The sequence below is a fragment of the Stegostoma tigrinum genome, chromosome 19, assembly GCF_030684315.1.
Source record: "Stegostoma tigrinum isolate sSteTig4 chromosome 19, sSteTig4.hap1, whole genome shotgun sequence".
NCBI lineage: Eukaryota > Metazoa > Chordata > Chondrichthyes > Orectolobiformes > Stegostomatidae > Stegostoma > Stegostoma tigrinum.
In genome coordinates, this window is record NC_081372.1 from 12,387,262 (window position 1) to 12,401,683 (window position 14,422).

Consider the following 14,422-nt stretch of genomic DNA (forward strand, 5'->3'; position numbering starts at 1 on the left):
ACCCCTCTCCATTTCCTTCTATCAACGTTCTGGGACGCGCGCGTGCGTGAAGCAATCGGCCGGTTCCGGCGTTGTGGGGAGGGTGGGCTAGCAGAGGCAAGGTGGGCCGAAGGGCCGGTGCCCGGGTTTGGGAACAAGGAGCGGGGGCGCGGGCCGCGCGGAGGGCAGTGCCCGCGAGCGCCTTCGGGGTGCACCCAACCCCGATGAGATTGACTGGCGGCGCCGCCCGACCAATGGGGAGCTCCGGACCGACGGGCTCGGCCAATGAGAGCCAGCGGGCGGGGCTGGCGGAGCCCGGCGTTCGGTTGAGGCGCGGGGTCTGTGCCCGGGTTGTTGTTGTTTTCAAATCTGAAAAATAACAAAAACCAAAAGCCAGCCGCTGCCCCCCACCAATACCCCCGTCCCTCGGGATCTTTGCAAACCGCTTTGCTTTGCATCGCCGCGAATGCAGCCGGAGCCGGAGGTCTGCGTTTTGGACCCGATCTCGGAGAGGGAGAAATAATCAGGTTTTAATCTTTTTCTGGAGTTTGTAACCAGCGGCAGCAGGAGGTGAAATAAGAAAAAGAGGAGTCGTCACAGCTTCGAGGCAGCATGGACACGGCGAGGTAAGCCTGAGGAAGGGGGTCACTATCACCCCTCTCTAAGCACCCCTTCCTTCCGGGGGGGGGGGTGCAGGGAGAGATGGTGGAAGGTCATTCCCCTGAGGGGGGTCGGGGCAGTCAGGACCCCCTCCCTGGAGGGGTGGGGAAACCACACACACCGCCCCCCCCCCCCCCCCGGACAGAACCGGCGGGGAATTGCTCCGGGATTTGGAGGGAGTCTTTTCGGGGGGGGGGGGGGTGTTTGGGAAAACTGGCCTCGGCAGATCGATGTCTCATTGATTGATTGATCGATCGGTGATTGATTGATGATCGCTGGATGACTCCGTTTGTTACACTCTCAATGATACAACGAGAGTCAGCGATTAACGTCACAAACCAGGAGATACATCAGCGCCGCGCGCGGGAACCCGGGCTGCAACACCCCCCCCCCCCCCCGGCCTGTCCCGGGTAAATAAACCCTCATTACCGACCCTCCCCCCCCCCCCGGCCTGTCCCGGGTAAATAAACCCTCATTACCGACCCTCCCCCCCCCCGTAAATAAACCCTCATTACCGACCCTCCCCCCCTGTAAATAAACCCTCATTACCGACCCTCCCCCCCCGTAAATAAACCCTCATTACCGACCCTCCCCCCCCCCGTAAATAAACACTCATTACCGACCCTCCCCCCCTGTAAATAAACCCTCATTACCGACCCTCCCCCCCCGTAAATAAACCCTCATTACCGACCCTCCCCCCCGTAAATAAACCCTCATTACCGACCCTCCCCCCCCGTAAATAAACCCTCATTACCGACCTTGCCCCCCCTCCTGTAAATGAACCCTCATTACCAAACTTCCCCCCCCCCCCGCCGGCTAAATAAACCCTCATTACCGAACTCCCCGCCCCCCCCGGCTAAATAAACCCTCATTACCGACCTTCCCCCCCCCCCCCGGCTAAATAAACCCTCATTACCGACCCTCCCCCCCCGTAAATAAACCCTCATTACCGACCTTGCCCCCCCTCCTGTAAATGAACCCTCATTACCAAACTTCCCCCCCCCCCGCCGGCTAAATAAACCCTCATTACCGAACTCCCCGCCCCCCCCGGCTAAATAAACCCTCATTACCGACCTTCCCCCCCCCCCCCGGCTAAATAAACCCTCATTACCGACCTTCCCCCCCCGTAAATAAACCCTCGTTATTGACTCCCCCCCTGTAAATAAACCCTCATTACCGACCTTCCCCCCTCCTGTAAATGAACCCTCATTACCAAACTCCCCCCCCCCCGCTAAATAAACCCTTATTACCGAACTCCCCACCCCCCCCCGCTAACTAAACCCTCATTACCGAACTCCCCACCCCCGGTAAATAAACCCTCATTACCAACCACCCCTGTAAATAAACCTTCATTACTGACCCCCTGTTGGGTAAATAAACCCTCATTACAGAGCTTCTCCCCCCCCCCCCCAGGTAAATTAAACCCTCATTACTGACCCACCCTGGATAAATAAATCCTCATTCCCGGGTAAATAAACCCTCATTACTGACCCTTCCCCCCCCCCCGTAAATAAACCTTCATTACTGAAACCCCCCCTGTAAAATAAGCCCTCATTATTGATCCACCCTAGGTAAATAAACCCCCATTACTGAGCCTTCCTCCCCTTAAATAAACCCTCATTACTGAGCCTCACCCCACCCCAATTAAATAAACCCTCATTACCAAGCCTTCCCCCTCGCCCCAGTAAATAAACCCACATTACCGACCTCTTCTCCCCCCCCCAGTAAACAAGCACACATTATCACCCGTCCCTCACACCGACAGAGCCAATGACCCTCCTGAAGTCCCACCCCCCACAAACCCATAGTCCACCTTCCCATTAATCTCCCAATCCAACCCATTCACACTCCACAACACCCCCTAACTAACTCCCTCAACCCACCAACCTCGCACCTCCAACCCACACTTCCCCGCCCTACCTGCCGATTGCACCCTGCCTCGCCACTCCCCCAGAACTACACACCTTGCAACACACCCCAACAATCACCCACCTCTCAAACCCCCACACCCACTCCCCAACCAAGAGCCTCTCCTCCCGTAACCATTCCTTCTCCCTAACCCTAACCCTACTAGGACCATCCCGGTATGTGCACCTCGTCAACCACCCACCTCATACCCATCCCCCAAACAAATGCACCACCTCCCACACCATGCTCCTTCTTCCCGCCCAACCCTGTCCACAAACCCCCCATCTCCTCTCCCTACCCATCTTCTCCCCCGCCCAACTCACACCCCTCCCTTCCCCAAACCACCCCCTCCCAACACCTCCATATCTACATCCTCCCCTTCCTAATCACCCTCCAACAACCCCCACCCAACCCTGCTCCCAGCCCCTGAAACCAACCCCCCCACCAAAGCCACACACTAACACAGCCCCCCAAACCCATGCTAAGTGCTCCCTTGCCATCCCACCGCAAACCCCACACCTTCCCATGCGTGCAGCCCCCGATATCCCTCTGTCTCCACATTAGAATTTATAAGACATGACCAACCATGTCTTCTTCCTTGCCCTGCTGTGCCAAGCTCCTCCTCCAGTTAAAGAGGCTGTCAGCCCCATCCCATTGTATATTAATGGGACGCTGCACTTCACAGACGGGCCACTTAGCTCTCCATATCTTTGGGGTCAGGCCGTCCTTTTAAGCACACCACCCCTCCGTTCTCCCGCTTTTCCAGTAACCTTGGGAGTACTTTCACCCCAAGTGTTTATTCAGTTCTCTATCTCCCCAGCTGTAACTTTCTCTGAGAAGTGTATTTATCCAGTTCCCTTTTCCGTGGTACAGGCTGTGTGTGTCACAAATTGTCAAAACTTGGTGGTAGAAAAAAAGCTTACTTCGTCACTTCTACTTGTCCTTTTGCAAATCACCTTAAATCTGTGACCTCTGTTTACTGCCTGAACAGCTCCTCTTTCTTTGATTGTAAATAATTTTGCTCAAGTAAAGGTTTTAACTTTCTGTCCTTGGCCTCAGCTCCCTCACTCTCTTCCCATAACTGATATCATTCTGGTAAACCTCTGTCCCCTCAGCAAGACCTTGACATAATCCTTGAGTATGTGAAATATCTTTACTATCATGAATCTTTTTTTGTTCATTGTGTGGAGGAAATGTTTTCTCTTCCTGATTGCTTCAGGGGAGGAACTTGCTGATACTTAAAGGGCAAGATATTTGCAGGGCAGAGGGACCGGTTAGATAGCAGGCAGTGAGCATGATGAAGCTGATGTCATCTTCTTTTGTTATGTATTCGTTTGGTCCCCCTGCCCACCCCAAAAAAATCCCCAGTCCATCTCACCAGCCCCACTCAGCAATACTAATTAAGCAAAGGACTACTATATGGAGAAATGTCAGTTAATGGTAGATTCTTAGGTTGTGTTTTGCTGTTTTCATCAGATTGTAGCATAGAGGCAATGCAAGCCTCTCCCACTGTGTGTGGATACATCTCCCCTGGGGATGAAGACCCCTCCACAGCGGTGTATTCTTAGTTGTGCTCCTGAGATGCTGCTTGGCCTGCTGTGTTCATCCAGCCTCACGTTTTATTATCTTAGTTGGGCTGCCCTGTTAAGGGTGACCTTGTGTCTGCTATGTTTTGGTGGGTTGATTGCAGGAGATGGTGCCTCGAGGGTTGGGTAGGGGAGGGTTGTTTGGAGGTTTGCGTGCTCTCCTCAACAGCTTGTGCCTCCGCACATTCCCAATGTGTGTTTGCTGCCTTCCTGAACAAGCCTGGTCTACCTTGCTCGGTCACAACTTGGGTTTTCCCTTGAGTCAGTCAGTGTGGATATTCATCCTCTTCTGGGATGATTGAGGATGTCCCTCAAAGTGCTCACTGACGTCCTGGGAGTCTCCTGATGTGACTCGAGGTTTTGTTAATTGGCACAGGTATCTGGCACGTGAGCATGCCCAGTCCAATGGGGCCGGTTTGGAACAATTATCCTGTGAAGGGGCGGCATGGTGGCTCAGTGGTTAGCATCACTGCCTCACGGTGCTAGGGACCCGGGTTCGATTCCAGCCTTCGGTGACTGGGTGGAGTTTGCACATTCTCCTCGTGTCTGTGTAGGTTTCCTCCAGCAGTCCAGAGATGTGCCAGTCAAATGGAGTGGCCATGCTAAAATGCCCCTTAGTGTTCAGGGATGTGCAGGCTAGGTGGGTTAGCCATGGGAACTGCAGGGTTACAAGGCTAGGGTGGGGGTTTGGGTCTGGGTGGGATGCTCTTTGGAGGGTTGGTGTGGACTTGATGGGCCGAGTGGCCTGCTTCCACGTTGTAGGGATTGTATGAATCTCTGCATGTAGGGCAATTGGGCTTGAATGGAGGCAACTGCTGTTGGCTATCCCCTGTGACACCAGACTTGGCTGGTGGGACTTCTCCAGTGATTTGAGAGGTACCTCCTTGTCCAAATCGCTCAGAATCTTTGGTCCCAATCCGGGACCTCAAATTGTAATCCTACCACTTTCTTTGAGTCTGTATGTCACCATAACATGTATGTTTGGAGACTCTCCATGGATTTGTCAGGGTATGGGTTGAGCTGTGTTGTGTAACCACTTGCTTCCTGCTGGTTGTGAATCTGGGAGTGAGTCAGTGCTATTTGAACATGTGTTTAACCAGATGAGTGTGGAAGAGCGGAACAGCTGCAGTTTTCACTCTGAGTTCCTGATCCCTACCGAGTAATTTCGTCCAGGGAGCGCGCCACTCGGTAACCAGGGCAGTAAGCCCATCCATGTTTCTAATGACCCAAAAATACCTCGGGACAGAGAACGTGACATCCCAGTGCTCAGTGACAATGTGATCTGCAGCCTCATTGAGATTGGCTCTTCTGCACCCCCACCCCCAACCTACATGCCCCCCTCCAGTATCCCTGTGCCGCTCCCCTGCCGGAACCCCATTTGCATGAGCAGGTGCGATATTTCTTTCTGACCGTGGCTTCTCTAAGGTAGCAACCAGAAAAATCAACCAGGGTTCTGGCGCACACTTTAAATCATTTTAAGGCACATGTTGGTAGATCCTTCATTACCAAGGGGGTTGAAAGATTTATCAGGGGTATGCAAGAATGTAGAATTGAGGTTAAAATCAGGTCAGCCTGATCTTTTCAAATAGTAGAGCAGGCTGAATGGGCTTTGCTAGTTTCATGTCTGCCTGTTCATGTGCACCCATACTGGTGTAGGTGATGTACTGACTGCTAGGTGAGTAATAACATTCTGGAAAACATACCAGAGATGGGTTGCCCAGAAAGGAGCTTGCATACTACAGTAAAATAGCATTACTGGGGAGGTAATGGCCTAGTGGTATTAAAGTTGGACTATTAATCCAGGGATAATGGGAACTGCAGATGCTGGAGAATCCAAGATAACAAAGTGTAGAGCTGGATGAACACAGCAGGCCCAGCAGCATCTCAGGAGCACAAAAAGAGGAGCTCCTCTCTGATGAAGGGTCTAGGCCCGAAACGTCAGCTTTTGTGCTCCTGAAATGCTGCTTGGCCTGCTATGTTCATTCAGCTCCACACTTTGTTATCTCAGATAAGGACGACAGTTTCCTTCCTGAAAGGATGTTAGTGACCCAAATGGGTTTTCTGACAATCAACAATGGATTCACGGTCAATATTAGACTCTTAATTCCAGATATTTTTTGAAGTCAAATTCCACCATCTGCTGTGGCAGGATTCGAACCCGGGTCCCCAGGATATTGTTATCTATTAACCCAGGGACCCAGGTAATGTCCTGGGGACCCGGGTGCGAATCCTGCCACGGCAGATGGTGGAATTTGACTTCAATAAATATCTGGAATTAAGAGTCTAATATTGACCGTGAATCCATTGTTGATTGTCAGAAAACCCATTTGGGTCACTAACATCCTTTCAGGAAGGAAACTGTCGTCCTTATCTGAGATAACAAAGTGTGGAGCTGAATGAACATAGCAGGCCAAGCAGCATCTCAGGAGCACAAAAGCTGACGTTTCGGGCCTAGACCCTTCATCAGAGAGGAGCTCCTCTTTTTGTGCTCCTGAGATGCTGCTGGGCCTGCTGTGTTCATCCAGCCTCACATTTTATTATCTTGGGTTCTCCAGCATCTGCAGTTCCCATTATCACTGCCGTCCTTATCTGGTCTGCCCTACATGTGACTCCAGATCCACAGCAATGTGGTTGACTCCGAACTGCCCCCTGGGCAATTAGGGATGGGTAATAAGTGCTGCCTGGCCAGTGACGCCTTCATCCTGTTCATGAATAAAGAAAAAAATTATTGGGGGGGGTGGGTGGGGAGTTGGTTAGTTCAGTTGGCTGGACAGCTGGTTTGCAGTGCAGAGTGATGCCAACAGCATGCATTCAGTTCCTGCACCGACTGAGGTTACGGTGAAGGGCTCTCCCCTCGCCTGAGGCGTGGTGACTCTCAGGTTAAACCACCACCAGTCGCCGCTCTGTAATGAGGGAGCAGCCGTACGTCTAGTAGGCTTTGTTGACTTTACCTTCATTTACCAGTTCTCACCTCCTGGAGAGAAAGGTAGGGGCATTTGTGACCATTTGCAAGGAGTGTGGTGTTGGATGAGGTGTGCTTGCGGTAGTGTAGCACCTGGATGGGGTGATATTTGTGCCAACCCCCGTGGGCTGGTGCTTCGAGGCATTTTGCGGGTGTGATGAAGTAGGCTAGAGCTGAAGGTCATTCTTCAGTTTGTTTAATGTATACCATCTGATCCCACCTTGAGTGTAAGGTGTTTGCAGTTACTGTGTTCCCTGAAGGCATCCTGTTACTCAGTCGACTGTGGAATGTATAAAATTGCTTATTGCGTTGTGATGCTTTGCCTTGTGTAACAACGATGACTTGCATTTGTATAGATAACAAAGTGTGGAGCTGGATGAACACAGCAGGCCAAGCAGCATCTCAGGAGCACAAAAGCTGACGTTTCAGGCCTAGACCCTTCATCCTGATGAAGGGTCGAGGCCTGAGACGTCAGCTTTTGTGCTCCTGAGATGCTGCTGGGCCTGCTGTGTTCATCCAGCCTCACATTTTATTATCTTGGATTCTCCAGCATCTGCAGTTCCCATTATCACTTGCATTTGTATAGCTCTGTTTTGAAAAAAAAAGCTTTGTAAAACCCTTGACAGGAACATTTTTGACAGAATTTTTCTTTGAGTTAGAAAAGGAGATATTGGGAAGTCTCACGGGAGGCTAAGCGGATTTGTAGAGCGGAGTGAATTTTTTCATTTAGGGCCTGGACACCCAGGGGCGTTTGGTGAAGCCAACAGGAAATCCACCAGAGATTAGGATTGAAGTGATGCGGAGTTCGTAAGAGGTGGCGGAGAGACTATGGGAGATGAGAGCTGGAGAGGAGTTTGAACAGGAGGCTGAGAATTTTAAATTCCATAACCTGGGAGTTGATGTCAGTCAGTGAGCCCAGGGATAGTGGGGGGAACAGGACCTGTGTAAGTTAAGACCCGGGGCAATGGAGTTTGGAATGGTACATACCTTCAAGGTGCAGTGTGTCACCTCACTTGGCTTCCTTCAACACCACCACCCCCCTCCCCCGCCAAAATCGGCGACCTCTCCCAGCCGGAGGGTCAAGGGCAGAAGTCAGGAACAGAAACAAAGTTGCTGGAAAAGCTCAGCACGTCTGGCAGCATCTGTGGAGGAAAAAACAGAGTTAACGTTTCTGAGCAAGGGTCACCGGACCCGAAACGTTACCTCTGTTTTCTCCTTCACAGATGCTGCCAGACCTGCTGAGCTTTTCCAACAACTTTGTTTTTGTTCCTGATTTACAGCATTCGCAGTTCTTTTGGTTCTTAAGGGCAGAAGTCATGTAGCTTACAAGATCCCCTCCTACCCTGTCTTGGAACTGTATTGTGTGCCTTCATTGTTGCTGGATCAGAATCGTGTAACTCCCTCCCTGGCACCGCTCCGAAGGTGCCTGTCCTGTAAGGAATGCAGTGGTTGAAGTAAGTGGCTCAAGGCCACGGAGTATGCGATAAACGATGATCCAACCAGCAGTGTCCCCATCCCGTGGACACACAGAAAAAAAGATGAGCTGGAGCTTAGAGAGGGCAAGTAGCTGGGGAGAGCAGCGGACCAGTCCATTCTGACTGGACGCGAAACATTAACTCTGATTCCTCTCCACACAGACTCTGCCGGACCCTGTTGAGATTTTTCGGCACTTTCTGTTTTGGTTTCAAATTTCCAGCATCCACAGCTCTTTCGGGTTTTTTTTGAACCAGTCTGAGTGTTGATGAAACAAAAGCGCTTAGGTAAGGGAGTTTGATGTAAACACTGAATCGTGGTGGAGCATGTTGCTCACCAATCACTAGGGCATTACTCACTGCCGCTGAAATATGCAGCCAGGTTCTGCATTTCTTCATCTGCTCAGCAGTTGGCATGGATGATGTCCACTCAGTGCATAGCCATTACCATTCTGTCGCTCACACGCTTACTGGAAGCTTACATTGGATACCCAGGAATGAGTTTGCGTCCTTGTGCTTTTGACGATGTGCAAAGTGAAGCATGCTGTTTGTCACTCGGGCTTTAGTGAATCAGTGAATGTGAGATAGTAATTCCAGAACAGTCACCTCATGAGGGGACATCAGAGGCTGGGAGAGCAAACCTCAAAAGGTTGGTATCTGCCAGAGATTCTGTTCTTCCCAGCTCTCAGTGATAGAACTGAACTAAGATTTCTATTCAGGAATTTAGATGGATTTTTGTATTTTGTCAGGCTGTTGGAGTGTACCCAGCCCAAGGGTTTGACCGTTTATCCAGTGATACTCCACAGAGATTGTTCTGAGTGGTATGAGGCCTCCAGCAATTTGGAAAGGATTAAACTGTGGCTTCAAAGCTACTGGCACCAAGAGGCAGGCTTCCCCTCTGTCATTGAGACAACTGTTACCGCACCCTAAATCATCGCCCTGTTGAGTTACTGAAGACCTCATCTGTCTTTGGTGCAGGTTTTAGCTGCCCAGCTCCTTTTCAGGCTCAGAGTCAAATTCTACCTGAAAGGACCTTGTGAAGTACCTTGCAATGTTGTACCACATTGAAGGTGCTATGTAAATGCAAGTCATTGTGTTAAGTAAATTAACTGTCCATTCTGATATAAAGGTTTACTTAATTCAGTTTCGGGTTTCTCAAGTCAACAGTGGCTCGGTGGTTAGCGCTGCTGCCTCACAGTGCCAGGGACCCAGGTTCGATTCCACCCTCAGGCGACTGTCTGTGCGGGGTTTACGCATTTTCCCCGTGTCTGCGTGAGTTTCCTCTGGATGCTCCAGTTTCCTCCCACAGCCCAGAGATGTGCAGGCTGGGGTGGATTAGCTGTGGGAAATGCAGGGTTACAGGAATAGGGTAGGGAGGTGGTTCTGGGTGGAATGGTCTTCGGAGGGTTGGTGCAGACTTGAAACAGACCATTTGACCAATCCACGCTCTCGGGTTGAAAGATTCAGTGAACCTTGGCCTACCCTGAACATGGTAGTCACGCTCTCTTTCAGTGCTGAACATGCTTAATAATATCCCTAACATTGCTGCATGTGTAAGTGGAAACGATGCACGTTTGACTGCCAGAGAGCTGTATACTGCTGTACCTGAGTCAGCAGTAACCCATGCGACCAAGTTTGAGATGTAGGGCTCGATGAGCACAGCAGGCCAAGCAGCATCAGAGGAGCAGGAACGCTGACATTTCGGGCCTAGACACTTCTTCAGAAAATGATTTCTGAAATTCATTTCTGAAGAAGGGACTAGGCCCAAAACGTCAGCCTTTGTGCTCCTCTGATGCTGCTTGGCCTGCTGTGTTCATCCAGCCCTACGTTTAGTTACCTCAGATTCTCCAGCATCTGCAGTTCCTCTCGACTAAGTTTGAGTCTGTTTTGTGGAGTTGCAACATGAAAGTACAGCATGGAGACTGTCCAGTTTTCCCCCTTGGCCTGTACTGCTGTTTATGTTCCACGTGATCTATCAGCATTTTCTATTCTTTTCTCCTACAGACGCTTGTGGAGCTTCCTTGTCAAATGTATAGAATCATTACAGCACAGAAAAAGGCCATTCAGCCTCTTATATCTGCATTTGCAATGTACCTGTAAAATTTTCCTCCTGCTCTGTTCAGCAGCAATTTTTAACTGTTCTTTGTGTAAAGACATTTTCTTGCAGCCTGGCAGTCATAAATAAAGGTAATTGTGACCCCTACTCCTACCACCGAGAAACACCCTCTCTACATCGAACTTAGCTATTCCCTTCTTAATTTTAAAGCCTGTTAATCATTCACATTTCTGCTTTTTGTGGGGAAAGGAGCCTCAGACCATTCAGTCGTTTGTGAAAAGTTGCAGCCTCTCAGCTTTTAGGATTTTCTTTGCAATTGTTATCATTTCCTAATTTGCAGTCCACGGACCAGAACTGCGTGCAGACCTCCCAAGTGTAGCCTAACCATGAGAAGTAAGTGCACAGTATCATGTGGGATCCAAATTGTGCTATACTTTCAAGTTGTAACTCTACAAAACGGTCTGCGAGACTCAAATTTAGTCGACTGGGTTACTGCTTCTTGGAAGCGAGTCTCCAAAGCACAGGAAAGGGTAGTAATGCTGGCCCACGAGATAAAGGAAATTACTGATGCAGTCCGGCAGTGGAAAAGAAAATGCTGTCAGATCAAAAAACTGTTTTCCACACTCATCTGTCACCACCCACTCCAGTCTGAAAATAACTTAGCCTGATCTCAAATCCTTGAACTAACCTCCTCTCTTCCTCGAGCACATGACACACACTGTGAGAGAACAGGAGGCGGAGATTCAGCCCATCATGCCTGTGCTGGCTCTCTGAAGGAGTAATTCACTTGAAGCCATTCTGCTGCCTTCTCCTGGAATGTTACACATGCTTCCTTTTCAGAAAAAAACCCAATTCTCTCTCAAACGAATCTACTTCCACCGCACCCTGCTGGTGCATTCCTGGTCACTCAGTGCAAGAAAAACATATCTCCTTGTGGCACTGTTGCTCCATTTGCCAATTACCCTAAATCTGTGGCTCCTTATTCTTGATCCTTCTATCAATTGGTAAGGTTCCCACCCCCATTCCATTCTCACCCATTACGATTTTGAGCACATCTGTCAAATCATCTCTCAATTTTCTCCTCTCCAGGCAGAACAGCACTCTAAACACCTCAAGTTTGATAGAGCCCCACTGTGGCTCTGTGGTTAGCACTGCTGCCCCTCAGTGCCAGGGACCAGGTTCGATTCCATCCTCAAACTATTGTCTGTGTGGAGTTTGCACGTTGTTGGGGATAGGGTGGGATGATGTTTGAAGAGTTGGTGAGGACTTGACGGGCTGAATGACCTGCTTCCATGCCATAGGGATTCTTTGATTCACGTTGACTGCCATCCTTATCTGCACTCCGACTGCTGGATGGAGATATAAGTTGCTGATGCTTACCATCACTAATGTAGACCTGAGGGGAGTTGACTTTGTTCTACAGTGGTTTACCAGAGAGCCAGTATTCTGACCCTGAGTTAGAATAGGTTACTTATCCTCGTAACGTTCCCTGGGGTAACTATTAAGCCAAAGTGAGTCAGATCTGTCCCAACTCTCAGACTCTAAGGGACTTTTTTTTTGGAGGTCTCTACACCCACACACACACGTGATCATTCCAGTCTGAATTTTAAATTTCCCAGGAATTCCCTTGGATTCCACCATGTGACCCAAACAGGCAACTCCAGCCTGGCATGACTTGAGCTAACACAAACTACGATAAGAAATAGATAACTTTTTAGTGAAAGAAACAGACCAGATTTTATAAAGTGCCTTCCATTGTCCTTGGGGAAATTCCAAAGCACTTTTACAGCCACACAGTCAACTGTTGCAGTGTAGGATTTGTGTACAGTAAGCCTCCATGCTGTGATAAAGTAGGTCATTTGTTTTAGTGATGTTGGTTGTGGGATAACTGTTGGGTAGAACACTCAGGAGGATACCTCTGCTCTTTGTGTCATTGAGCTGTACAGCACCAAAACAGACCCTTCGGTCCAACCAGTCCATGCCAACTATACTCCCTGACTAAATTATTCCCACTTGCCTGCGCTTGGCCCATACCCTTTCAAACTTTGCGATGAAGGCAAGCCTTCTTAACCACCCTGCCTACACATGATGCAAATTTCTAAAAATTAATGCCAGAGCCCCTAGGTCTCTGTGTTCTACAACATTTCCCAGGGGCCCACCAATAACTGTGTGAGTCCTGCCCTTGTTTGTTTTACAAAAATACAATACCTTGCTTTTATCCAAATGAAACCCCATTTGCCACTCCTTAGCTCATTGACCCAATTGATCAAGATCTCTCTGTAGTCTTAGATAACCTTCTTCACAGTGCACTATACCACCAATTTTGGTGTCATCTGCAGACGGGCTAACCATGTCTCCTAAATTCTCATCCAAATCGATTATATAGATGAAATAGTTCTGTGGGATCTTTAACATGCACTGGCGAGGACAGAAGGGGCCTCAGTTTAACCTGTCTTGTTTGACAACTGGCATTCCTTCAGTGTTGCGCTGGAGGTCTCAGCCTAACCTTTCATTGCGCCCAAGTCTTCGGGGAGAGTGACCTGAGCCTCTCACCTTCTGACACCGAGGCAAAAGGACTACCCATTGAGCAACAAGTTACCCTGCCGTGATGTTCTCACCTCTCATCAGCTAAACCTGCCACCTATTCTGCTCCCCCTTCTTCTAATTGAGCTTCCCTTTGAAATAGACCCTGCCTGTGATATGCCTGTTCATGCCTTATGTTCTCCTGGAACATAGCAGTTGATGCATTTTTGTATCCCTGCTGGAAATGTAGTCAATGCGTGCATTCGTCCTTTTTGCACAGAGCCTGAAGTGTGTTGAAGATGTCCAAGAAACCTCCAAGCAGACGTGGTATCACTTTTGAGGTGGGAGCCAGGCTTGAAGCACGCGATAGACTGAAGAAATGGTAAGTGCTTCATTGGATGGTGCATGTTTGTTTGATGGTCTGTGTAAAGGTTGAGGAGGTTGCTCGGTCCAATGTGCTTCTGCTGGCTTTCCCCTCTCTTTAATTGGTGCTTTCTTTCTTTTGAACATTGAGAATTGTAGTTGACCAGCCTCAGATTTGTGGTTGTGAGAGATGAAGAACTGTAGGGACTGAGGTGGTGGGAATGCAGCAGTAATGGAGCGATGCCTGTGGAGGGCCTACAGGGGAACTTCACAGATTCATGAACATCTCAAGTGAAGAAATGCTTCTGCATCTCCGTCCTAATGTTCGCGCCTTATCCTGAGACTTTGACCTTTTTTGTCATAGGTTCTCGTGTAGAAACTGTTCTGAGGAAGGGTCACTGGACCTGGAACATTAACTGTGATTTCTCTCCACAGATGCTGCCAGACCTGCTGAGCTTTTCCAGCAATTTCTGTTTTTGCAGCAACAGGAACATCCCTTGTTCCATCCTGTGGCCTTGCCCTGAGCAGGAGCAGGATCTTAGTGGATTGAAAAAAGGAGAGAGAATGGAGGAGAGAAATGTTCACAATTCTTGTCATTAGGCCTGTGAATTCACCAACTGCACGGGTTCTCTTTGCTGCTGAACTGGTCAGACAGGAAGAAACTTTCATCCCCTGTGGCTGGAGGGATCATTGACCAGGTAGAAGTAGAGTTGACATAAGGGGCAGAAGGTTCAGAGGAGATGTGAGGAAACGCTTTTTCACGCAGAAGGTGTTGGCAATATGGATCTCTCGGCCTATTAAGGTGGTGGAGGCAGAAACTCTCAGAACATTTAAGGAGTACAGTAAAGTTTTTATTAGTCGGCACCTATGGGATCTGGAATGTGCCAGTTGGTTAAATAATCCAGTTGATCAA

General features: G+C 49.4%; 1 protein-coding gene across 4 annotated transcripts in view; it reads left to right on the forward strand.

Annotated features, from left to right (window-relative positions):
- The first annotated feature begins 288 nt into the window (after positions 1-288).
- LOC125461638 (PHD finger protein 20-like) overlaps positions 289-14,422 on the forward strand; it is a 69,106-nt gene continuing 54,972 nt past the window's right edge. For all 4 annotated transcript variants that reach the window (XM_059652740.1, XM_048550588.2, XM_059652741.1 and 1 more), the window contains exons 1-2: positions 289-605; positions 13,427-13,528. In XM_059652740.1, the coding sequence (XP_059508723.1) occupies positions 13,446-13,528 (83 nt within the window). In that variant the 5' untranslated portion in view covers positions 289-605; positions 13,427-13,445. The remainder of the gene's footprint in view (positions 606-13,426; positions 13,529-14,422) is intronic.